Source organism: Ylistrum balloti, unplaced genomic scaffold (genome assembly GCF_031769215.1).
Source record: "Ylistrum balloti isolate Yb309-2 unplaced genomic scaffold, AGI_CSIRO_Ybal_v1 Utg370810, whole genome shotgun sequence".
Classification (NCBI taxonomy): Eukaryota; Metazoa; Mollusca; class Bivalvia; order Pectinida; family Pectinidae; genus Ylistrum; species Ylistrum balloti.
This window is the reverse complement of record NW_026782469.1, coordinates 333,500-360,763: the sequence shown is the minus strand read 5'-3', so window position 1 is coordinate 360,763 and position 27,264 is coordinate 333,500. Positions and strand designations below refer to the sequence as shown.

Below are 27,264 nucleotides of genomic sequence, written 5' to 3'. Positions count from 1 at the left end.
CTTTTCGACTCTTAATTCATAGTCGTCGCTAATCGTGCGATGCAAACATTTATTTGACTAGGAAGGCATAAAATGGCTGCTCCCATTTGACATTTTACGTGATGTGATTTTTTCATACATTTATATTGTTTATACCCAATTATCAGTAGAGCATGCAGTCCTCTCGGACACCTGTGAAACCTGAAGTATTTCAGGCGATGCAGGACGTAAATATCAATGTTTTAAGTCGCTGTACTGAACGCGAACTCAGGCCGGTGTTACCTTGCCTTGTTCGCATGGCACTTTGCAAACCGCTTGATGAAAGTTCGACGTGGACTAAGTCTCGAAAAGAAGTTCTCAAAATTCTCAATGGAATAGAAGTGGTCAACAGCATCGTAGCGCTCCTCTCTATTGATTTTAATGCCCTGGAACAAGATGTTATCAAAGAACAACAGCTGAGGTATTCAGCACGACCAAGTAGATTTTATGTTAGCTTAGCTAACTTCCGACCGTTAGCCACAAACACATACAGGTTGACGTTACACGAAGCAATGTTTGATATACATTTGGAGTCAAAACACTACTAATAAGAATGCGGAAATATAGAGACACTATATCGTGTCACTAATCCACAAATTTGCATTTTGTATCCTAAGTGGAGATATATACGCCAATTTGGGTATTTTATTTGTTACTGAAAATATCCTAAATTGTTTAAATGATATTTTTTTCAATATACCGTTTAAAGTTACATGAATTTATGAAAAGGTCAATGATTTTTAACTGTTGAAAGTTCTGGCTACTTAGAAACTTGATGTAAGAGTCGCCCCCATGTACTTTCACAACAGAGACCATATAATCCAGGATTACTGCATATCTTTTCATTATTTTTCCAAGTGCAAATAAACTTCCAATTTTTACAGTTGTACGATGTTACATGACCAAATAAATGAAGTTCTGGCGAAAAATTTGAAAAATTTAGTTTAAAGTGATTTAGGCTGTTTTCTGTAACAAATCCATACCCAATTGTCATATTATAGGCCAGCTTATGTATTATACACAAATTTGTGGTTTTCCCAGTCTGATAATTGCATGTGCCAACTTAAATGAGATTCATTGTGTTTCCTTTGGTGTTTATCTAGTCCCAATTCTCTGTTTCTTTTTAGACAGCACAGATAATCTTTATAGATCAAAATTTCCCACTTTTCAAAGTTATCAATTATAGATGAGTGAAGACTTACAGTTTAGTGTCAAATAGGTGTTGCAGTGGTAACCAGTGGCCAACTAGGTCATAGGTCATAGATGTACTCTGTCAGACCAAATTGCCTTACCTAATGATTCAAGATAAGATATACAGGGGAATTTTTCTTTAAATATCAAGGGCTCTGGAGTTTTGCATGATAGAACTGGATGGGTGGTTTCTAGTTATTGAGGAGTTATATAGGAGTCCCATCCAGTATACCCTGTACATCAGTATCAGTGGGTTTTTTTGAGTTTTTTATTAAATGTACACAAGGATCTTATATGATGTCATTCCATAGAGTACGGAGAAGATTAAAATAATGGTTTTATTGCCAGATAAAAGTGAGTTACTGAAAGTTTAGTGACATTTATTTTACCATGTGTGAATATGTAATAAAGGAAAAGACTGCTAAATGCTGTTACCTTATCAAATTGTTCAGAGCGACTCGAAAAGTCTCCAAGGCCCATCCAATGAGCTCGATGATGAGTAATATTACTTTTTAGTATTTGAGATTTTTTAAACAAAAATTAAGCTTCATTCCATACTTCACTTCTTTTATTGATCTATAAATATAACATTTGTTCATTTTAGGTCTAAGTTTGGTGGGAGCCAGACAGAGAGCGTGTTGATAGCACAACTTCAAAATGGACCCGCCTTAGAGTTTGAGAGAAGTGACCCAGCCCGCAGAATACGGTTATTGTTAAGTGAACTACTGTTTGTTATGTCACAGGTATGAGGTTTATAATATTTTCTTCCTCATAACTGAAAAAATTCCAATGGAATTCAAGTCATCTTCGGTGATTCTGCTGGGTGAAATAAGGGCCTCATTGCCCATTGGATTAAGTTTATATTATGACTAAAATATCTAATTTACTTTTCAGATTTTCCTTCCCAGTTGATTTATTTCTTTCCAAGATGAAGTAAAACGGCCCTTTCCTTAACAAATGAAAAATAACTTCAAATTTTATTATTATCAGTCTCTCTTTTGAGCTGCATGTCATTTGAGTATTTTATGATATTAATTTGGTAATCTATATCATTGTTTAGTGATGTTGTAAATTGTAACTATTATATTGTCCTGTAATAAGCCCATGCCCTATCTTTTGTAAGCCAGTGAACCTTGTTGCAGATTTTGTAGAGTCTTTGTCAAGTCTCACCAAAAGTATATAATGATATCTCAAGGTCCATCCAAGTACATGCATTTCATAAACAAAACTCTACTGAAATTGTTTTGGCCATGATAAAAAAAGGGTGATTTAAACAAATTTTGATAAATCTGACTTAGTATGATAATCTGATTTTTTTTTTAAATAACATGGATTTGTCAATTGAGAGTTAATTTCATGCATTTGGATTCTGTTTTTCAGATAAAAGAAACTCGAGCAGAGTTTTATCAAAAACAGTCTGAGCTGTTTGAAAGTCATGCCTACTTGGAGGAGCTGTCAGATGTATTGTGTATAGCACAGGCAGGTAAGGTTTTCATTTTCATTCTCATATGAATTTTGTTTCTAAATTTCAAATATGTCAGGTATCAGCCATAGCAGTGATGCTTTTCAATTCCATGTTTATGAAAAACAGCCATAATGATAAGAATATGACCACAGGAATTGCTTCTACTACTGTCATCAGACTTAGTTATGAGATAATTTTCCAGTAAAGATTGTCTGAATCTGTACTGAAGAGCTTTGTTTTAATGGCTTTGTATTTTACCTGCCTGTCTAAATGACTTTTTAAATATCTGTTGTAGGAGTCAGATGGCACTTTAACAAATGTATGGATTCTAGTAGATTAGTTCCATTAGTTTAATATAGTGCAGTGACTGTTTATTCTTTTAATGTAAATTCCTGAAATAAGCATAATATACCTGTATTGTAACTATGGTTACAGAGTTGCCGTCACTACTGCCGGTAGTTGAGGTATCAGAGGCACTGCTACATGTTCCAAATGGAAGCTGGCTTCTGTGTCGACTGATCAGCAATGCTCCAGATTCTTTCAAGGAAGGTATGTGCAGTGTGTATTAAATGGATGGTGATTCAGGTTTGTGTTTAATCCTTTTCCATAGAAATCACCCAAAATTGATAAACAAAACTATGAATAAGTTTGTTCTTTCTCTTCTTTATTGATGGAAGGTATTATTTATGGTGTAATGGTATTTACTATGTATAAATGTTATTTTTGGTAGTATGTGCGAGTCTAGTGGGTCGAGGCGAACGGCAAGAAGAGGAGAGTCTAGGTGGGCGTCGCCGTATGGAGCTTCTCCTTAGCCTGTGTGCCATGAATCCTGGAGAGGCTTTTAACATTCGTGCTCTGTGTGTGAGTACCCCTAACACTTGGTGACACAGCTGGTATACTCTGTTTACTTTTTCTCATTGTTTTATTCTAAAGGGCCATTTTCAATCAATACTGTCTAAATTTGCACCCCTGCTATATTTAGAAAAGTATGAAAAACACCTTTTGATGATTTTCAGATCTACAACAGAAAACTTCTACAATTCTATCAATATTGGTTAATTCTTTATTTTTTTTTCTTTCAAAATTATCTGTAGTTTGAACTTTAAATATCAGGACTAGATGGTTTCTGACCATTTACCTCTGCAGGTTGAGCACTGTACTATGCCAGGGCTTGCTGTATCCTTGTCCTTGAAGATGAGTGACCTCAAAAAGTCTGATACCATGACAACCACAGAGAGAACCAATGATATGATAGCTTTCATCAGTGGCCTGTTGCTGGGTAACGATATACCTGTGAGGAGCTGGTTCTCTCTCTACATAAAAGCTGGACAGAAGGTTTGGGTTGTTCCATGTTATTCTGTTTTTAGTTACCTGAGCAATTTAAGGTATTGCTGTCACTTTGCTATTCTTATTGCTATATTGAGATTTACTTTAAAGGTATGGACACATAAATTAATGAAAACCCAAAATTTCATATATGTATTAATAATCAGATGAAGCTGTTTGGAATAACTTAAGCTTATTTTTTTATTTACCGATTGTTTTTTTTTCTATCTATTTTTATGCCTCTAGATCGAAGGATCGGGGGCACTTTTTTAAGCTGTTTGACAGTTGTCAGCTTTTATCTTGCCCATAACTATTGCACCATAAGAGGTAGAGCTATTATATTTGGCATGTGTGACCTACATTTGAGAGTAGAAAAAATCATTACCACAATAAAAATATAAGTGTAGTTTTAATATCCCACTACAGAATTTTGTTGCAACCAGGTGCATTGTATTTCATAAACACATCTTCCCTTTTTCTCTAAATGCAGTTCATACCAGTATCTGTTATAAAATTAAAGAAATGTATGAAACAATGTATATTCTCTTTCTGTAAGTATTCGTATTGTAAATGCAGTTTTTATGCCCCTGAACATTTTCATAGGAGCATATAGTTACCTCATGCTCGTCTGTCCATCTGTCCTCTCCTGTTAGGAGCATAACTTTGCCCACACTTACGTAAGGATTATGAAACTTGGTGTATACATTGTTCATGCAAAGGGGATGTGCATTGTACCAAATTAAGGGCCTTTGACCTCTCAAATACAGAGTTGTTTGCCCTTTGTAAAATTTAATGTCTGGAGAATAACTTTGCTTGCAGTTAAACAAGGATAATGAAACTTGGTGTATACATCAATCATACAAAGGCAATGTGCAGCGTACCAATGTTAAGGCCCATAACCCCTTAATTACATAGTTATTGCCCTTTGTTACAATTTCTTGTCCAGAGCAATATTTTGTCTGCATTTACTAGGATATTGAAACTGATCAGTCAGACTAAAGCAAAGTTGTAATGAAGCAAAGTCTGGGCAAATGATCCCTCATTACAGAATTATTATCTTTTGTTAAAATTGTGTTATGATCATGGTTTTGCTTGCATTAAAACTAGGATCCCGAAACCAAATTCTGGCCTTGCAACCCCTTAATTACAGAATTATGGCCCCTTGTTCAATTTTTAACCAATATAGTGGTTTCAGGGACACTCTTTTTTTTTTTTTTTTATTTTCCCTTGTTTGTTTTGGCATCGATGCATGCACCCTTTGAAATGTCTAAAGACCTGTTAAGCATATTTATCTCCCTTAGATTTTGAAGTTATGTTTATATCACATTAAATCTTTCTGTTTTTTAGAGAAAGCGTGAGCCATCAACATCCTCCCTACACTGTCTCAGACTGTGGCTGCTGGAGCGCCTCATCTCTATCCTCCCAGACAATGGTTCTGCCATGTCAGAGTCCAGCGTCATCCAGGCCAGTGCCTTTGTCCGTCTGTACTGCGCTCTGAAGGGCATGGCCACACTCAGGTATGTACAAAGCATTATCTTTTTGAAAAGAAGTGAGATGATGGAAGAAGTTTCCTAACACATGGAGGATATGATAGAGCTGTCACAGAGGGTTTGTTAATTCCAAACAATAATAAAAGAAGGAGGTTCAAGGTCTGTCACTACTAAAGAGAAGGAGAAGACTGAACCTGAGAAAACATTTTTTTCAGTGAGCGATTTTTAATCCATTGCAAATCTTGTCCAGGTGCTTTCATTACATCAGCAACAGTGAAAACATTTGGATCTCTTGGATAAACTCTAGGGACAACCTGAATGTTATTATCGTGAGATAGACAAAAACGAATTGATACATATTCAGGAAAAAAAATTCTTTTTACTTTGATCTGGATAAAAATGCAACAATGCCTGCATCCAGTTTATTAGCATTATCGAAAAATTCAAAACTATTCGCAATAATTGAACAATAACAGTTTGTGATTCTGATGATTAGAGTGATATATTCCTGGTGAAGACTACAGTTTATCTTTGTACAGGTTCTCAGAAGAAGAAATGAAGTTGTTACTGAGACTAGTGACTTCTAGACCGCCACTAACTCCAGCAGGGGCAAGATTTGTCTCCCTTGGTTTATGTATGCTAATAGCCTGCCCATACTTACTAGGGTGAGTTCTAGATTACTGTTAATCACTTATTATTCATATGGAATTTATTTTCGTGTTAATATGCAAGAAGAGATAATCACAATTTAGAATACCTTGTGAATATTTGTATGAATGTAATTCTGGATGGCATGCATGCTGATTCTGTTGCCAATATCAGAATCTATTAATTTCTAGATCAGCATTCGCGAAATCGTTTATTCACGAATATTTTGGAAGAGGTAAGTCTGTGAAATAAAGTACTCACAGTATCTAATTGATTTACAATAACAATGTCTCTTTTACTTGGGTGCAGAGTTATCTTTCCTTGTATGCAGATAGTGCTCTGTGATTTGGTTTCATTGGTATGTTTGGTTTGCTTTATATTGTTTAACATTGTTTCAACAACTAGAGTCATTTAGGGACAGTGTATGTGAGATGAGAGCATGTGTTAAATGTGTATGTATTTGGGAAATTGCAATATATTGGTGTAAACATCCCTGTGATAATGCAGAAATTATGCTGACTTTTATAGTGTTACCATAGTGTTACTATTGAAGGCTTCCGACAGGAAACCCCACCTACTCACATTATACTGACAATATGTGAACCAGTTGTTACACTACCACATGTTGAACATTAAGCATGGAGTACCCATAGTAAGTACAATTCTAAAGACTTGGATATGGCTCGGCTAGGGGATGGAATACAAAGCCTTCCTCACAGGGGAGATACCTCAACTGAAGGCCAAAAAGGATGCAGTGTCAATGGAGACCTTAGGAAGGAGAAGGATCTTTAGAAAAGAGAGAACATTAAGATCCCAAGTTTAGTCATCTCTTACAATCATGTAATGGTGACAGCAGGTTCGATTCTTAAGCCGAGCCTACAAAGTAGTTTTTAATCATATTATTCAAGTATTTAATGATTGATGAAACAGTTGTTAATTCATTGCAAAATTAAGTGTTTTTTACCTGCAGTGGAGTTTAATGATTTATTGATCCATGTTACTGTAGAATTGGGTGGTCGGGTGGCGCAGTGGTAACACACTCGCCTTTCACCTAGCCGACCGGGGTTCGATTCCCGGAACAGACGTGAAAAGGTAAGGGGTCACCTGCCCGACCACATGGGTTTTCCCCGGGTACTCCGGTTTCCTCCCACAATAAGACCCCTCGCGCGCTTACATCCGGGCCAACAAGAGTGATTAGTATAAGTTAACATAATTTGTTTCGCAATTGTTGTAAAATAAATAAAGTTTATATTTATATACTGTAGAATCCTATTTTTTTGTGGTGGTTTTATTGTCAGTTATTTCGTTAGTACATACTCTAAATCTACTAATTCATATGTTCACAAACTGAAAAATTAGTATAAGTTGAATAATCAAGCTGTATCTATCCATAAAATCACATGTTTACAAAAAGGAAAACCACAAAAATGAAGCCTCACAAAAATTTATGACATTACAGTTAGTTATTTACTATCATCATCAAACATTGATTTCTGTTTCTCTGAAAATCAAAATCTGATTGCAACTGTTTGATTAATTATCTTTCAGAAGCCACGAACAGGAAAAACAGGCCATCGAATGGATAAGATGGTTGATGGGAGCCGAGAAAGAGTTTGAAATGTTAGTATATGTACGGAGTTCTCTAGATGAGATGTGAGATTGTCTTTTCTTTTCTTAAACTGGACCAAATAATTGATTTGTCATATTCTGAATTCAAGCCACTTTAACAAAATGAATCTTATAAACTTTAAGTTTCTGGGGCACAGAGATATTTGGTGTAAAGCCCGTGCTTTGTGATAGGTCCTTGTTTCACTCACATTTTGATATTAGACATACATCTCTTAGTAATGGAACCCCTCAGCATTTTCAACGGGATAGTAAGCAATTTTCAAAGGAATTTCGATGCAATTTCTAGAGAAATAGATTCTATGTAAAGAATAACTTTCTGTCATCCTGTTTAAACAAAACTCAAATCTGTAAATCTAGAAAAAGTGCAGAAACTGTAATGCTTGATCTTATTAATAATATTTGAACTTTTAAGATAAATATGAATGGTATTTCTCTATTGTTCAGAAATGCCTTAAACTAGATATTGGAAGAAACTTTCAGAAACTGATTGTGTAATTGTTGATGTTGTATTTCAAGGGAGGGAACTCATGACTGTTCCTTTGGAGAGATGCTGTTTCTTATAGCAATTCACTTCCACAACAATGCAACCCCAGCCATTGCTGACCTTGTATGCAACACCCTAGGAATGAAGGTGAGGAAAGTTGTTTACTTTTTACTTTTGTTTACTGGTAGCAATCTACAGGATCAAAATCAGGATTCAATTATCAAGAATCAAGTTTCAAATACAAAAAGTGATAATTTGTAATAAATCAGAACTTGTTTCTAGCACCAAACCTAGAAGTAAGAGATTTATTTTTAGCCCACCTGTCTGAAGGACAAGTGAGCATATGTTTTGGTGTGTCATCAATACAGCAGCAACTATTTCCTCCGAAGCAATCCCAAAGGTCCTTCCTAAAGAATTTCTTTATAATTTGCAGAACAGGTAAGCAATATACACACATTGGACCTTTTGTTCTGATATCGATGGCGATGGAGAATTGTTCGAATTGGTCTTTGATCACTTGTACATCAGAGAAATTATTTGTATTTATATATAATCATGATGCTTCTATATTCCTTTCTTCTTTAGAGTGCTGTTAAGGCAAATGCTTTGGCAAGAATGAGACAGATTTTTACTCAAGAGATTTTCACAGAACAGGTAACTAAAATTTACATTCGGTGTAACAAAAAACAGAATGTTTCTCTTTCCAATGTTTTTTCTCCAGACTATACAAGTAACTGATTTATACCCTTAACATAACTTGAAAGAATCTGTTTTGATTGCAGATAATATCTCTGCTGTTCTGAAGTTTTTCAGTTTTTCCCAATCACAGGTTATTACATCCCATGCTGTGAAGGTTCCAGTCACAACCAACCTTAACGCCAACATGACAGGCTATCTTCCAATCAACAGTGTGTACCAGCTCCTAAGGAGCCGTGCTTTTTCCAAGCACAAGGTCAATATTAAGGTCAGTATGCTGTTGAGGAAATTCCCTGAAATACAAAGGTAGAATAGATGATGTTCCTATGTACAATTCAAACCTGGTGTATAGTATTGATAGAGGTACTTTCTAATCTCACACTAGAACATATTGAAGTGTGTATATGTTCTTACATAGAGTTTCTATCTGATATGTGAAATATGAAACAAATCTTAAGAAATTTTCATTTAAGCGAGTCCTTAGCAAAAAACCAACTTTTCAACGAGTTACAAAAATTCCATATCAAACGGTAAAGAATTCAAGATTCTTTTTATTGCATGATTGTTTATACAAGCAGATATTATAGAAAAAGACATGTCCATGTCAAGTTTGAAGTTGTTTCTGCTCTAAATCTGAAGTCTCCATGTATGACTATTAAATCACAGTGCACTGTGTGAGTCTCCATGTATGACTATTAAATCACAGTGCACTGTGTGAGTCTCCATGTATGACTATTAAATCACAGTGCACTGTGTGAGTCTCCATGTATGACTATTAAATCACAGTGCACTGTGTGAATCTCCATGTATGACTATTAAATCACAGTGCACTGTGTGAATCTCCCTGTATGAATATTAAATCACAGTGCACTGTGTGAGTCTCTATGTATGACTATTAAATCACAGTGCACTGTGGAGTCTGAACTTCTGAACATCGTTAGTGATCGTAACCCCCTTTTTTGGAGGATTTATCGAAGCCTGACATTACAATTGGTTAGAATGTATTACAAATGTGTAAATTGGTGCAGAGAGCAAAAGTGATGGCAATGCTTGGAGTATCAGGGATGGTTCCAGGGGTACAGAGAGCAAAAGTGATGTTAACCCCAGTTTAGAGGATGGTTTCAGGGGTACAGGGAGCGAAAGTGATGTTAACCCCAGTTTAGAGGATGGTTCCAGGGGTGCAGAGAGTGATTGCAACCCTTTGAGTATAGAGGATGGTTCGAGGGGTACAGAGAGTGAAAGTGATTGTAACCCCTGGAGTATCAAGGATGCTTCCAGAGGTGCAGAGAGTGAAAGTGATGGTAACCCCTGGAGTATAGAGGATGGTTCCAGGGGTACAGAGAGCGAAAGTGATTGTAACTCCTGGAGTATTGAGTATGCATTGTTATATTCTAACACTGAATGATAAGACAATTATGTGATGAATAAAGATATTATAAATGCAATTTATTTTCAGAATCAAAATGTATTTCCTGATTGTGTTATAGTGAGTAGTAGGAGGGGCTACTGTTAGTTTTCAGACTAGCAATATCAGCTACAATACACTATGATTCACTTCTCTAATATTTCCAAAAAACATGGCGGTAAACCCCAGAATACAAAGGAATCAGCATACAAAAACGTTTGTGAAAAAGGTTCCACAAGTTTATCTGTATAAGTCAACACACTCTCTAGCAACTACACTGTATGAGTCACTTCAATGCTATTTCGAAAAACTTTTGAGGTCGCAATATTTCAGTTAGTTAGAGGAGTAAAAGCAACCTCAGTTGAAGACCTTAGGTGTGAGGTTGGTCTCTAGATATTTTTGTTCATAGAATGATAAACCCAGAATAAAATAGGAAGTAAACTTTATAAAAACAAATTCTGGAAAATTTTCCACTGTAAGTGAATCACTGGTTCTTTCAGCAAGGCAATGAATCGTAGTGATGGTTATTGATTTATCATTGCACAGGACTGGATTTATCGGCAGATACGAGTGAGTTCCTGTCCTCTCCATCCTCTTCTTCCCCTCCTAGTCGAAGTCTATGTCAACTCCATAGTGGTCAAGAGTACTAAGACTGACCATCTTAATGAGCCGATGTCCGATGAGGATGTGCTAGCTGTTTATCAGGAATCTGTATTCAACACGGGGAGTGATAAAATGGACACGGATGATAGCATTAGTGGTGACCGAACAGGAAGTCTTGCACCCCAGCTGTTAATGTTGTACTATATTCTCTTATACGAGGACACCATTCTTAACAGCATGAAAATAATTGGTAAGAATGCTGTCTTACTACAAACATGGCGGTCATTATGGTTGTATGCATATGGTGTTTTGTAAACCAGAAATGTCAAAAACCACTTTTTCTCACAATTTGAAAGCTTCACTGTCAGATTGTGCCATTCTGAAGTTGTACATTTGTACCAAATTTATGAAAGAAAAGAAAATTCATTTGGAAATTTGGTTCCTTTTACAGAATTGATCTCTTAATCTTGACTTCTAACTTTTGTCTGAACCATATGAACCTTCACAGAGAAGTAGTTAAACCCACATAACATGCCACCTCTTAGTAATAAGTACCTTTTTGTAAAGACCAGTGGTTTTGGTTCTCAATGCAATACTATTTCGTCTTGATAATTGAACCTTTTTGTAAAGGCCACATCTCAATAAAGGTCACTTTCCTCTGCTCTTTTGAATGAACTTAACTGTATGAATTTTTAGGTCACCCAAGAAAAAGTCTCTGGGTGACCTATTGCGATCCTCTTTTGTCCGTTGTTGTGCGTCATAAACTTTTTAACTTTTTCGACTTCTGGAAAACTCCTGAACCAATTTCATTGAAATTTTACAAAAACTTTCTATGGCATAAGATGTACCAAAATTGTAAATTGTATGGTCCCCAACCCTGAGGGATAGGGCCAAAAAGGGTCAAATAGACTGAAAATGCAAAAATCTTCGTCCCTAATCCAAGGTATAGTAGAATCAAGTACTCTTCATGGACAAAAGGCCTTCACACGCTTTACCAAAATTGTAAGTTCCATGGCCCCAGGGTCTCACATTTCCCCATGAGGAGGAGGTAAAGTTTACTATAGTTTATACAACTTTGAACATTGTTTGGTTGTTTTCTTTAGGAAATAGTTCAAACCTGGATAGAATTATAAGTTTAAGATGATAGTTTAATGAGATGCACATATGGATCTCGATTGACTCCAGGTGCTGTTTGACAGGGACAGAAATGGGTCATTAAGGCTGAAATTTCAAAAACCATTTCAAATCCCAGGTATGGTAGAATTAAGTAATCTTTATGGATGGAAAGGCTTTCAGATGCTTTACCAAAATTGTAAATTTCATGAAACCTGGGTCTTGCATTTCCCTCTTGGGAGGGAGTAAAGTTTACTATAGTTAACATAGGAAAATCACATTTTTGAACATCATTTATTTTCTATTGGAAATAGTTCAAAGTTGGTTAGAATTTATTTTTTATGAGTAGAAGCTTATGATTTCATGAGATGCACATACTGACCTTGACTGACCCCTAGGGGCAGATGGATGTTCTACAGTTGCTGGATGGAAGATTTTATATAGGAAAATTCCAATCTTAAGTGAGATTTCTTTTCAATCAAACTTGGTTAGAAGCCTTAGCATGATACAGCAGTTAATGTACACGTAATTTACTTTTTTATCATGTCTACAATATCGTTAAAGCTATTTTACTTTTTTTAGCAAAATCATTTCTATGACAAGGTACAAGAAGCATTGTGACTCAGTTGACTATTAAGGCCCTTGAGCTTCATTTATTCATTGATATCAATGGGATTTTTTTACAATATATTTGGCAAAGGATGTATTTACATAAGGAGACTGCTATTCAACAAATTTCATAAGGGATTGGCCTGTAACTCAAAGTTTAGTATCAAGTAATATTTGCTAAATTGTTGTTTTTTTTTTATATTTGAAAAATATTTTGGTAATAAGCATTTAGTAATGTTAAACAGTATGGTAAGCAGTGGAATAAATTTTCTCCTTAAGTATTGGAGTGTTTTGATTGGAGATGTGATATTAAGTAACATGACATTAAAGAAAATGATATTAAGAAGAGTAAATTTACTCCTTGTAATATAACAATGTTACAATAAGAGGATTCGTTTATACAAAGTGTCACTATTGTATTAATCACAGACTCGGTGTGTTTTGCAGTGTCATCGAATAGAGAAGTGAAGTCATATCCGGACACGCTGCTATCACAGATCCCCATCAATTACTTATTACAACAGGCACAGATACAACAACACCAGTATGCAGGTCTCTTCTCACCCCTCCTCAGGTAATCAAATCCGCAACTTTTTTTTACTTTTAAGCAGTTTTCAGTCTTGCAATTGTTATTATGATTTCATTGAATTTAACTAATATTTCAAGATAAGTTGAGCAGACTCAAATACCTAGTAGTCTTTTTAACTGCAAGAAGTAAATTAATTTCTGTCTTATCCACTGAAAGTTCTTCAGCAGATATGGTTTGGTTTGTTTTCCCTTGTTAAATACTAGCTTATTTTCTCCACATACCTCAGTACCTCATGCCTTTTCTGGGAAACTGAAGTGTTCCAGATTCTTGCTTACAATTATCAAGTCGTTTACTTTTTTTTCTCTTTCTATTCCATTATCCAATATGATAATACAAAATGCAAAAATTTATACATCAAATACTAATTTACTGTAAAGACTATACCCACAGATCCAGAATTCCATTATCTCAAATAGATGGTGCTAATCTTTGCATTTTACCTATCATACCCATTATGAACTCTATCTTTTTAAATTGACGAAAAGTATTTTCAGCTAAACGCAAATCGTCAAAATTGAAGGTTTTACTTAAAAAATTGGCACATGCATTTTGCTCTCTTGGCACACATTTCTAATGAGACATAGTCCTGTAAATGTCCACTCCTATGCCCAATACGCAGCTATCATCTCTCAGATAATTGAACTCTGACCTGCCTCGTCTTGATTTCACATCCCATGTTACAGGTACATGTCCACCTTGGACTCAGTAACCACTGTAACCTGTACCGCTCAAGTAATAAAGATAAGATTATATTACACAACAGGGAATTATGAAGTTCTATTCACTTAACACAATTCATATGATCGAGCCAAATTTGTATCTGAAATATACAATCGTCACTTAGTCGTTCCATGTATTTGCTTTCATTGTACACATATTCATACACCTGGTCATCGGCTGCGTAACATTTCCTAATACAATACTTATTGATTGACGTAATCTACCCAATAAGCTCAGTAACAATACTTCAGTGTATCTAATGCACAATCACATGCTTGCGTAGTCCAATATTCTGGTATTCTAAAAATACCCAACAAAGTTTAGTATTATCATACACAGTACAGAATCCTACATGGATATATCGGCTTTTGATACAAATCCAAAAGCAATATAATCCCTTGTGACCTTTTCACTTTGTTCAACTGAAACAGACTTGTGTTATGACAAGAACCATCATCTACATACAATAACAGTATTGGTAAACTCCAGCCTCTCAGTTTAGCCACTAATGATATTGAGTGAAAGGAGGATGCACTCTTATATGAAAATAGGTGAAATGGATATCAAATTTTATTAACCAACCATTCAGTTTATACATAGTAAACCTGCTCACCAATCATCATATTTAATAGCCTGCTTCTATAAATTCACCCCTCTCTGAGATCCTGTTTTAATAATCATTTTCTCTTTACTTTGAACAGGAGTTGTAACTAAAGGTAGCTTATCACACCTGTCAGTTAGTTTCCTATTCTCCCAATCTGAAATAGCCTTCTTCACAAATTCACTGTTTTTCAGTGCAGATACATTATTATTGTAGGTTCCAAAAACAACATTCTCAACAAATTAGACCAAGATCTCTCCAAACCCTATATTCTCCTATAGGTGGCCCCATACAGTAATGTCAGCCTGCTCCTGTTCATTTTTTAAAAAGTCTTCAGTAAATACCTTGTTTCAAGAAATGGGATACTTATTTTGTATGGACTGGCCCTCCTTAATATTCACTTGTTTCTCTAGGATCCAGCACCTTTTGATGTCTCTCAGTAACTGTTGATATCCTCACATGTGAAACCGGCTCTATGAGATGCATGTTGTTTGCCATGAAAAAATTGATATTTAGGAATTAAGACCACCACCTCCCTCAGAAAAGCCCTACTTGGCATATTACTTGCTCTGAAATGAAACTTTCTTCATTTTCTATCTTTCTTTCAATCTTTTCACAACCCTTGTTATCTTTCTGAATCACTAGCCAATGGATTGGCCACATGTTCTCTCACCATGTCCAAAACAGCACCGTACAAATCTGATTTTATTAACTGACTGGGCTTATTAATTTTCCCAATTGTTTGAGTGACAATCTCCTCACAATACTCAAGCTTACCGACTGATAAAACCCACAACACTTGATTTAAATCTTACAAAACATTAGCATTGAAGGAATATTGCTGTTCGTTACCCTCATACTCAAGCTTACCGACTGATAAAACCCACAACACTTGATGTAAATCTTCCAAAACATTAGCATTGAAGGAATATTGCTGTACGTTACCCTCATGCTTCCACACTATATTCTCCTCATCTTTCAACTTTTTCAACTCTTTTGACACATCCTTATTCGCTTCTAAATTAGTCAACCTAGCATCAAAATAATCCCTAAATTCCTTCTTCTGTTCCTTCAGTTGTTTCAGTAGAACCTTTAAAGTCATTCCATGGGTATTTCCACAACTTTCTAATTCCATTTAAGCTAAATTTTACATGGGTCTGTTATTACCTATGTTGCCTGAATGACACATACAGGTAACACATAGTATGGATTTGCATGTGCAAATCACGGGACCATCATAACTCTTATTGGCAACCCATAACACAGAGAAAATAATTTCATGCAACAGTCAAATGGTTGAAATTATATTTATTTAGTTATTTGCTTATATATTTATTTATTTATTCTCTACCATTGTCCTAGGATAAGCCCATCTCCTAGCTTGAGTCCATGTTTATGTGCTCGCGGCAGGTATTATTACAGGATCCATATGACTGTTTTAAAAATGTTTTGATGAGAGTAACAACTAAATTGTTACAGGTTATTGGCCACTCACTACCCTCATTTGTGTGCTGTTGAAGATTGGCTTCAGGAAATCATGGTACAAGACGGACAACACAGTGAATGGTCTCCCCTTAGTCCCACAACCTGTACAGTTGAGTCGCTCAATGCAGGTTTGTGACACAGCACTGGAATCATATCTGTGGGAAAAAAATTTGTCTCCTCCTGTAAAAACAGTTATTTCAAAACAATAATTCTTGCTGAAGTTGTAAAAGATAGATATATTATTATTCTTTTTTTAAGTAAGAAATTAAAAGAAAAAAATTGATTTTATGATATATCACAGGAAAATGCATTCTTCTTGGTTTTGGTAAAATCACAAAAATAAACTATAATGAAATCCTCTACACCACCCTGTGATCTGAAAATTAAACTTTATTGATTTTACACCTATTTCAAAACAAGTTATTCCCATTATTATGGAGGAGTGGGGAAAGGGGGGGGGGGGGTCAAACTGTTCCACCAAGTGTGTTACCACTGTGCTGCCACCATATCAAACTATAAGATCTGATTCTGACTGCCTATAGCTACCATGACGATATTCCACAACATTTTCCATAGCAAAGAATTACAGAATAAGATATTAGATTATTTGATTTTAACATTAGAAAAAACACCAAACATACAGCTAATTTCAGATTCAAATTTGTACCTGTTTCCAATACAAGAAAAAACCGAGCATTTCTGTTATGATTTTTCGCAGACGTTTGTCAGGTATAACTTTGAAAAGTAGTACATGTAGTAATGAAAGTTTAGATAAAATTCAGATTTTAGTAGAATTTATCCAAAAATATGAGAAATAGTTCTAAAGGGCTTGTATTAGAGTTTAAGGTGCATGGTTAGACAACAGATGTTAAAAGATTATGTACATGGTGTGTTTGCATTGACTGATATCTGAAATTTGATTAAAAAAATGTTCCATATTAACAAACACATACTTAGGAAATTTGTTTTGTACTTGTAGCTCTACAAGAAGTGGAATCTCATCCAGCAAAGGCTGTGGTTCAACTTCAGGCCTTACTGAGGAAGCCAACAGCTAATCTGCTGCCATTCTCTGACACCTTAGTGGGAAGTCTGCCAGTGGTACTTGCCCCAGGTGTTCCAAGGCGTGTCCAGGACATGGTGAAGACTGCCTGGTTTAAACTGCACACAATCAGTCCACGCATGTAAGTCTGTATTAGTAGATAACTCAAAGAGGAGCGATGATCGTTACCTGCATAGGTTTTATTTGCAATAGTTCAAATTTTCATGAAAGCTATGTTAGGAATATTCTTTTGGTTTTTATTTTTTTTAAAAGCTTTATTTATTTTACAACAATTGTGAAACAAGTTATTTCAACTTATACTAATCACTCTTGTTGGCCCAGATGTAAGTGCACGAGGGGTCTTAATATGGGCGGAAACCTGAGTACCCGGGGAAAATGCACATGGTAGGGCAGGTGACCCTTACTTTTTCACACCCGTTCCATGAGTCGAACCCCAGACGGCTAGGTGTAAGGCGAGTGCATTACCACTGCACCACACAACTTTTAGTTTCATCCTGGTATGAAAGAAAAATCTTTTTGCAAACTGAATAAATGTGCCTAACGCATTCATGATAAGTTTGCAAATAGGTTTGTGCATTGTCCGTCATCGTGTGCCGTCCCCGTCCGTAAACTTTTGCTTTAAAACGCTACTTCTGATTAATGCCTCAGGCGGATTTCATTCAAATTTGGTCTGAAACGTCATTGGGGGTGGGAGATCATTTCTTAAATTCAGAAATTTGATTCAACCCTAAGGGACCTAGGGATGGGGCCCCAAAGGGTAGTTATACAATACTTCGCATCAAGACACTACTCTTCTTTAATGCTTGAATGGATTTCATTAAAATTTGGTCTGTAATATTAGTAGGGGTTGATAATTAATTCCTAAGTTCAAAAATTTTATTCAATATCTAGGGACTAAGGGTATGAGCTCCAAAAGGGGAAATGAGAAAACATTTTGCTTCAAAATGCTTTTAATGCTTGAATGGATTTCATTCAAATTTTGTCTGTAACATCAGTAGGGTTGTGATAAAGCTGTCCATTTTATTTCAAATAATTTCATTTTTTTTTTCAAGAGCTTAAGTTTCAGTGTATTTAGTGGCTGATGTCATCAAATATGTAGCTGATAAAAATGCTTATGAGAGCAAGTCTTTTCTCTTAGTTTGTAATGAATATTAGTGATGTGATCAACAGAATCTTCCACTCCTCTCCATGTCCTATTGAATTTATTAAACATGTCTCATTTTTTTATATATGTTTTTTTTATATACAATCACATGTATGTAATATAATGGATTTTTAATGTGTCTTTTTTGTATGACAGGCTGCGTTTGGCAACGGTTAATGCCATGACATCTGGTGATAGAAAGTTCACTCCGAACAGATTTACCTACACAGAGAATGATATTACTGTGGATCCTTTGATCGTCCTGAGATGTAGCCCCAAGGTATTTAGGTAAGCAGACTTACCAAACTTTACCTGAGATGAAGCTCTAAGGTATTTAGGTAAGTAGACATACCAAACTTTATCTGAGATGAAGCACTAAGGTATTTAGGTAAGTAGACATACCAAACTTTATCTGAGATGAAGCACTAAGGTATTTAGGTAAGTAGACATACCAAACTTTATCTGAGATGAAGCACTAAGGTATTTAGGTAAGTAGACATACCAAACTTTATCTGAGATGAAGCACTAAGGTATTTAGGTAAGTAGACATACCAAACTTTACCTGAGATGAAGCACTAAGGTATTTAGGTAAGTAGACATACCAAACTTTATCTGAGATGAAGCACTAAGGTATTTAGGTAAGTAGACATACCAAACTTTACCTGAGATGAAGCACTAAGGTATTTAGGTAAGTAGACATACCAAACTTTACCTGAGATGAAGCTCTGAGGTATTTAGGTAAGTAGACATACCAAACTTTATCTGAGATGAAGCACTAAGGTATTTAGGTAAGTAGACATACCAAACTTTATCTGAGATGAAGCACTAAGGTATTTAGGTAAGTAGACATACCAAACTTTATCTGAGATGAAGCACTAAGGTATTTAGGTAAGTAGACATACCAAACTTTACCTGAGATGAAGCACTAAGGTATTTAGGTAAGTAGACATACCAAACTTTACCTGAGATGAAGCACTAAGGTATTTAGGTAAGTAGACATACCAAACTTTATCTGAGATGAAGCTCTAAGGTATTTAGGTAAGTAGACATACTCTCTGTACCAGCGACTACAAGGCCTTGACTGTTCATAGGGTGATTAACCCACTAAACAAACAGCATAGACACTTGGCCGTTTAATTTTGTATTTTGAAAAGTTGATGTTTGGGAACAAAAGTTAACTTCATGTGCAAAATACAGTGTGAAATAAACCATCTCTCTGTTAAAAGATTAATCAAGAAATAAGCCTATGCTGTTAATCCAGATCGTTTTGTTTGTGATAGGTGTCCGCCAATTCTAGAAGTAATGTTACGGGTCCTGAATGCTTATGTCCAGGGATGTCGTGTCTATCTACAAAATCACATGACTACCAACCCAATTCTTGACCATGCCAGTCATAATGAGACAGAGCGACGGGACCTAAAAAATGCCCTCATTGCAGCACAGGAGAGCGCTGTGGTACAGATACTACTGGAATGCTGTCTTTCTCTACCTGAGGAACAGGTATTGCTGTTGATAATACTAAAATATGATTTTATCATAATTTATTTATGAAAGGTATTTAAACTATAATCTGAAAAAAAAATAACAAATTTCAACAGATTGTAAATATCAAAATCAACTGTGAGAATTTTTGTCCAGTTTGAAAGAAAATCATGTTGTTTTTTTCCCATCTTATTCGAGTGCCATCATCAGTATACAAGACTGCATGCAAAATTCAAGTTTTCGAGATACTGTTTTGCTTTTGCAAAAAGGATTATTTATATATATTATGAGAGGAATCCATGAACATTTTTTTTGCTTGTTAAATTATCAAAAAGCTAGTTTGAATAGAAGAATAAATGAAAATACTTAGTATATGTTAGGTGACGGGGAGGGATATTTTACCCATTTGCTTTACTTTTCTGCATAAAGTATTTTATTGAAATGTGTGACATGTTCTGTATTGGTTTGTTACAGGAAGATGAAGGTTTACTGAATAATCGACGAGAGGTCCAGTGTATCATTTGTCCTTTTATCCATCAGATGTTCATCTCCGACCCAAATCTAGCAAAGCTTGTACACTTCCAGGTGAGTCATGTTGTTAACAACTTGTGGTTTATATAATTTTAACAGATACTCTCCAACCGAAATCTCACCTAGCTTGTACACTTCTAGGTGAGTCATGTCCCAAATGACTAGTGATATATTTAGATAATACTGATACTCTTCAACCTAAAAGTTGTACACTTCCAGATCAGTCATGTCATTTATGATTTGATACTTAAAGTATTGTGCTGAAATATTGTGCTAATTGCAGTTTCAGAATGTAAATAATATAACAATTAGACTAAAATACAATAAATTGATTTCTCTAAAATCTGTTTTTGCCAAAGTCAGTACATGTTCATTATTAAGAGTGAACCACAAATTTCAAACCAAGACATCGCTGCGCTCATACATTTCGAGCTTCTGCCATTCTTCCGTGGTCCGTTGTCCGTCCGTCCTTAAACAATTCTTGTTACCGCTATTTCTAGGGAAGTACTGGATGGATCTTTCTCAAATTTCATATGCAGGTTCTCCTTGGTCCCTAGTTGTGCATTGTACCTTTTTTGGACTGATTCGAATTCAAGATGGCCAACAGGCGGCCATCTTTTATTTTGAAAGTAAAAGTTTGTTACCGCTATTTCTGGGAGAGTACTGGATGGATCTTTCTCAAATTTCATATGCAGGTTCCCCTTGGTCCCTAGTTGTGCATTATACCTTTTTTGGACTGATTTGAAATCAAGGTGGCCCACAGGCAGCCATCTTGGATGTCAACAGTAATACAGTAGTTTGTTATGGCTGTGACAGGATCCTTCTCAATTTTCATATTTAGCTTCCTCTTGGTACCTAGTTAAGCATTGTCCCATATTTAGAATGATCTGAAAAACAAAATGGCCTATAGCTCTCCATCTTGGATTTGAACAGCGAGTAATTGTTTTATGGCTATTTCTTACCTACATGATCAGTCATTCTCAAGTATCAGATTTTCTAAATTAAGTAAACATTGATAAATACACTGTTTAGGGTATGTATACTAAACCATGCAATGAATTGAGTTAATGGCAAATGGGTTGACACATGAGAAGTAACAGAAGAATTGATTTATTAAAAATGTCATTAATACCTAATATTTAAGTGTTGATGTTACAAAAACATTAATGTAATAAAATCAAATATAAAATCTAAAATTCAAAAAACGAAAAACAAAATGTTTTAAAAAACTTTGAACTTTTATTATACTTGTTGCGCTCTTGTACATGTGCATCATTTCATCATCATCATCATCATAATCATCATCATCATCATCATCATCATCATCATCATCATCATCATCATCACCACCACCACCATCATCATCATCATCATCATCACCATCATCATCATCATCATCATCATCATCATCATCATCATCATCATCATCATCATCACCATCATCATCACCATCATCATCATCACCATCATCATCATCATCATCATCATCATCATCATCATCACCACAATCATCATCATCATCATCATCACCATCATCATCACCATCATCATCATCACCATCATCATCATCATCATCATCATCATCATCATCATCATCATCATCATCATCATCATCATCATCATCATCATCTCCATCATCATCATCATCATCATCATCATCACCACAATCATCATCATCATCATCATCATCATCATCATCATCATCATCATCACCACAATCATCCATTTTGAATTTAATAAGTATACAACTTAATAAAGGGTACTCATTTATCACTATATCCCTATAAAAATGTCTTGTGCCATCATTGAGTACATTCAATGAAGACCAGTTCATGAACATTTACAACACCTGTAACAAAAAAAAAACAAAAAAAAAACATCTTCAAGAACTGAAAACAGATCCTCAAATGGTGGGCGCCAAGATCCCTCTGGGATCTCTTGTTTGTGAATAAATAGTACAAAATTCACTATCAAATACCATGGACTCATAAAATTCATGTGAACTCCGTGACAGTTCATCCATTGCTGCGAATTTTTGGATTCAAAGTACCTACAAAATCAACACAACTTAAACCACTACAGAAAATAGTGAGTCTGTCATGAGTTTAATCACATACAGCTAGAAATATTGCCTAGAAATAGTGATATTTCCCTCTCAACTCGAATGGAGGACAGATAATTCTTGTAATGGTTCCTATACAACATGATTATAAGTGAGGTCAGATAAAACAAAATCCTTGAAGTCTTAGAATTCTGTGTCAGGCCTTGAAACTGTTTGATTTTGGCATAAATATGCTGAAAAATTCCTTTTCCTTTCTGTTGTAATATCATTGATGTTTTTCTAAAGTATTCATGTAAAGGAACCATGTGCTTTATTTTATTTTACATTTTGTCATTGTTTCATCCAAACCATATCCATAAAAATAAATCGGTGACCTCCCTTAACAGTGGAAATGTTTTGGAAACAGCATATTTGTCACAAGTTGTTAACTGGACAAGAACATTTTGATTTCTGTCCTGGTAAAATCATGAAATGGGATGCTTCAAAGTTTGTATGATCATGTTTAGGTCAAGAATTGACAGAAGAAATACTGTATATTTGTAAATATAAATATCTTACAAAATGTGATGATTAATTTGTTATCTGTTACAGGGCTACAGTGATGAGATTCTACCAGTTGCAGTGGCGGGGATCCCTTCTATGCACATATGTTTGGACTTTGTGCCTGAACTTCTCAGTCAGCCCCAGATAGAGAAACAGGTAATAACACACATGGTCTGGAACATTCGTCTTCAAACGTACCCAGGTACCTAATGGAATTTTTGAAGACAATCAAAAGAAAAACATTTCAAAAGTGATCATTGCTTTGCTTTGATCCAGCCTGTGTGATATGGAGTTATTGATTTTGTATCATTTATATAATAATGCTACATATTGATAATAACTTACAATATATATAACTTCTATGTTTTCCAGGTTATAAGCCAAGGTATCTCAACCCTACAGTGTTTTACGGTACTGTTGCTATATATTATCAAAAATTGCTATCTGTACTATGTTGGTGTATTTTCCAGATCTTTGCCATCAAGCTTACATCACACCTTTGCTGTCACTATGCATTGCCAAAGTCTCTGAGTGTGGCCAAGCTTGTGATGAACGTCATGTTTACAATGATAGAGGGTAAGTAACTCTCGCATATATCACCATCAAAATCAAAACTTCTTTGAATCATATTCCAAGTTATAGTTTTAAGATGAAATGATATTATTTAAATTTTCAAAATAAAGCTTCTTTGATACATATTTCACATCCATTTTATGGATTTATATCACCTTATCACCTACTGCACTCATCAGTAACATCCTTGTTTCATTGTTCCCTTCCTCAGTACACCTACTTCACCTTGTCAGTAACATCCTTGTTTCATTGTTCCCCTCCTCAGTACACCTACTTCATCTCATCAGTAACATCCTTGTTTCATTGTGCCTCCTCAGTACACCTATTGCACCTCATCAGTAACATCCTTGTTTCATTGTTCCCTTCCTCAGTACACCTACTGCATCTCATCAGTAACATCCTTGTTTCATTGTTCCCTTCCTCAGTACACCTACTGCATCTCATCAGTAACATCCTTGTTTCATTGTTCCCTTCCTCAGTACACCTACTGCATCTCATCAGTTACATCCTTGTTTCATTGTTCCCTTCCTCAGTACACCTATTGCACCTCATCAGTAACATCCTTGTTTCATTGTTCCCTTCCTCAGTACACCTATTGCACCTCATCAGTAACATCCTTGTTTCATTGTTCCCTTCCTCAGTACACCTACTGCACCTCATCAGTAACATCCTTGTTTCATTGTTCCCTTCCTCAGTACACCTATTGCACCTGTGTTCCTGTTTCAGTGCTGGATGGTCAATATCGTGCAAAGTTCCTGGTGGAGACAGTTCCATGTCTGGTGCGAGTGTGCCAGGCATTCCCACCATTGTGCGAGGACGCCACCACTCTTTTAGGACAAGTAGGACGTATTTGTATATCTCACCTGACTTCCTCCAGTAATGTCCTAGGCTCAGAACTTATAGATCCTGACAACAAACCAGATGCTGGCTCCCAGAGTCGGATAGATGGCCATCAGGGCGGGTTGACAGCTCAGTATCAAAAACTCTATAAAATCATTCAGACCACATTCTCTGGACTGGTCAGCAAAGCACTGGTCACTCGTAACATTTATTCATGATGGTCACTCATTGTCATCTAAATGTCATCACAATTGTTATGAATGTATTGTTGAAAAATTGTTGAAAATAAATCTCAAATTTTGATTTGTTTTAAATACCACAAATAATGCAAAAGTATCTGAATTAATGTGATAAATAGAATCTCATATGAGATTTATGATAATCATCATAAATGTTTCACTTATATCTCCTCGAGGCAAATTACAATGAATTATTCAAAGAACTGGTTTCCTGAATGTATTAGGAATGAAAACATGTGCTAAAGAGTTCAATCACTTTTGAAAGACAATTGTTCAACGGCTCTGATACCAGTTTTAGTCATCATAAATAGCAGAGCTTTTCACTAAAATGTTATGCTGCACACTAAATGTTTCCATGAGTTTTGAATTGAATGAGTCATGTGTTTTGTCCAGACATCAGAAAATTGATTGATAGAATGATAGATTGAGGACAAATACAGGATTTTATTTCTGCTGAGCATGGCTGATGACATACTGCTGTCGCTCTTGAAATCTCTGCCACTAGGGAATACATAATAGAGTGCTCTGACACCTGTTGGTTTATTCATACAAAACGATTCATCAACACTTCGAATGTAATATTTTCAACACAAATCTCAATGGACCTGTGAAAATCAATACTGTCCTCAAAAGATTTAGTCATGACAGGTCAGAAAGGAAAGTGAGATTTGTAGATCTCGCCATATTTGCAAACCAACTGTGGTCCGAAATGGTCAAATCTATATTAACACAAAAACAACTGTGTGGAAAAATGTGTGAAAATGTCTTGCATTCGGTCAGGATATCTGGAAGCATTGATGATTAACATGAAGATGGCACCACAAGAAGTCCTGAGTAAGATGGTATAAATGGAGGAAGACGGGAGAGAAAAACATCCGAAGGCAAGACTAGGACAAATATCAAATTTTTGTGAGTCATGACAAGAATAACTGAGATAAGAAGACCAGACAGACCATTGTTTCTGGACAGAAGAAGGGACTGGAAGCTGTGAGTGAATCTAGATGGGAACCTGGTAACCAAATTTCTTACATTGGAATTAATTTTGTGAATCTTGCAATGAAAAGACATGAAAAGAAACAGTGGTGAATTAAAACAGATGATGGTTTGCTGATAAAACATATTTCAGTGTTTTGTAATAGCTAGATACATGTATCAGCTAAAGTCGTAAAATTTGATACCAGCAAAAGAAAGATGGCTTGTAAACCGCCCATGCAGACGTGATTCTCAAATCAGTGGCATCAAAGAGTCTCATAGAAGTGACAGCTGACAGTACTATAGGAGGAGAATGGTGAGGAGGTGTACATGAAGAGTTTGAAATATGCAGACCATATGGCTGGCTGTAGGGACAAGAGATGGAGTGTGTCACGGTTTCCAATCGGGGTCCAGTGCAGAGGTTTTTTCGGCTCGTTCACTGACAAAGCTTTTGTAAAAGTTTAGAAAAAAGCTAAATAGACAGCCTTAAAAAACTAGCGGAGGCAGCAGAACAGACATTCTGGCACTGTCAAAACAACAACTGCTTGAAACCCTGAACAATTGTGAAATGCTGACCTCTACTGACACACAAACAGGAGGATGCTGTTGTAGACTGATTTATCAGGAAATGGTTGGCAACCACCTGATGATGAAGGAAACTGGCAATCAAACAACAAGGGCAGAATATCAAAGTAATTGCACTGGTACTGAAGATGTCAGATTGAAATATTACGGTAAAGTTCAATTACTGTTACTAGTTTTTAATTAGAAAATACCAGATGCTCATTTACTTTAATTTCATAACTTGGAATGATCTCATTGATGTTATGCTCCTTTAAATGACAACACGAAAAAAAATCTTTTGCTGAAATATTTTTATTTTTCCTCAATAAGCAAGTAATATCAACATAAATAAAACAGAAATCTGATGTAAAAATGGAAGGAAAATTATAGATTTTCGTGACTGGATTAAAACTCTATAAACAAAATATCTGAATATTATAACATGTACAGGCAATGTAAATAAATATATGTAGTAAAAATAAATTACATTCATTTTAAAACTTGATTTACAAATATTAAAATCAATTTCTTAGTTTTATTTGTCAATAAAAAAAAGAATCATTAAGGATATATGTGACCTTACACATTGTTAAAAATATCAAATGAAATAAGATGGGGTTATCTCCCCTCCCTTTTACTGTGTATTAAGATTACAGTGTATTATTTATTCTTAGTTACCTGATATGTCAAATCAGCTGAAAAATTCTTCAAAATTTGTTCTTGTCAAATATATATAAAAAAGACAATAACTCCATTAAAATATAAATTTGTGTTATATCTTGGACACTGATGACACTGCAAATATGATGTAATGACCAAACTGACCGATCATGGAGGTGGCTACTTATAGACAGGTGAAATATTTTTTATTGCATTACTAATGAACATCTACACCCTGTGAGGGTGTGTTTACTGCTGAATATTTAACTGGGAGAAGTGCAAAATTTCACATAATAGACTTTACAGTTTATCTATGGAAATTTACATGATAAAGGATCAAAATTAAGAGATTTAAACTGCAGCTAAAAAAATGTTTCTTTAAAAATTATTCCCCAGGGAAAAGTAATTAAATAGGTAAATGAATGATTCAATCAAATGAAAATTAGATTTGGTTTGATTGAAAAATCAGATGAAACATGTTTATTATCTATGTCTTAAATTTAAGTATATGGTACAACTACA

General features: G+C 35.3%; 1 protein-coding gene across 1 annotated transcript; it reads left to right on the top strand.

Annotated features, from left to right (window-relative positions):
- The first annotated feature begins 136 nt into the window (after positions 1–136).
- LOC132558678 (integrator complex subunit 2-like) lies at positions 137–24,913 on the top strand. Its single transcript, XM_060223271.1, has 22 exons — positions 137–439; positions 1,814–1,952; positions 2,590–2,692; positions 3,110–3,223; positions 3,405–3,535; positions 3,821–4,009; positions 5,348–5,517; positions 6,030–6,155; positions 7,687–7,758; positions 8,284–8,398; positions 8,837–8,905; positions 9,081–9,215; positions 10,899–11,205; positions 13,125–13,251; positions 16,067–16,200; positions 17,052–17,253; positions 18,433–18,564; positions 19,557–19,776; positions 20,233–20,343; positions 22,943–23,050; positions 23,365–23,470; positions 24,194–24,913. Exons 1-22 carry the CDS (start codon positions 153–155, stop codon positions 24,523–24,525), a joined length of 3,429 nt encoding a protein of 1,142 aa, XP_060079254.1. The 5' UTR covers positions 137–152; the 3' UTR covers positions 24,526–24,913.
- Positions 24,914–27,264: the final 2,351 nt, after the last annotated feature.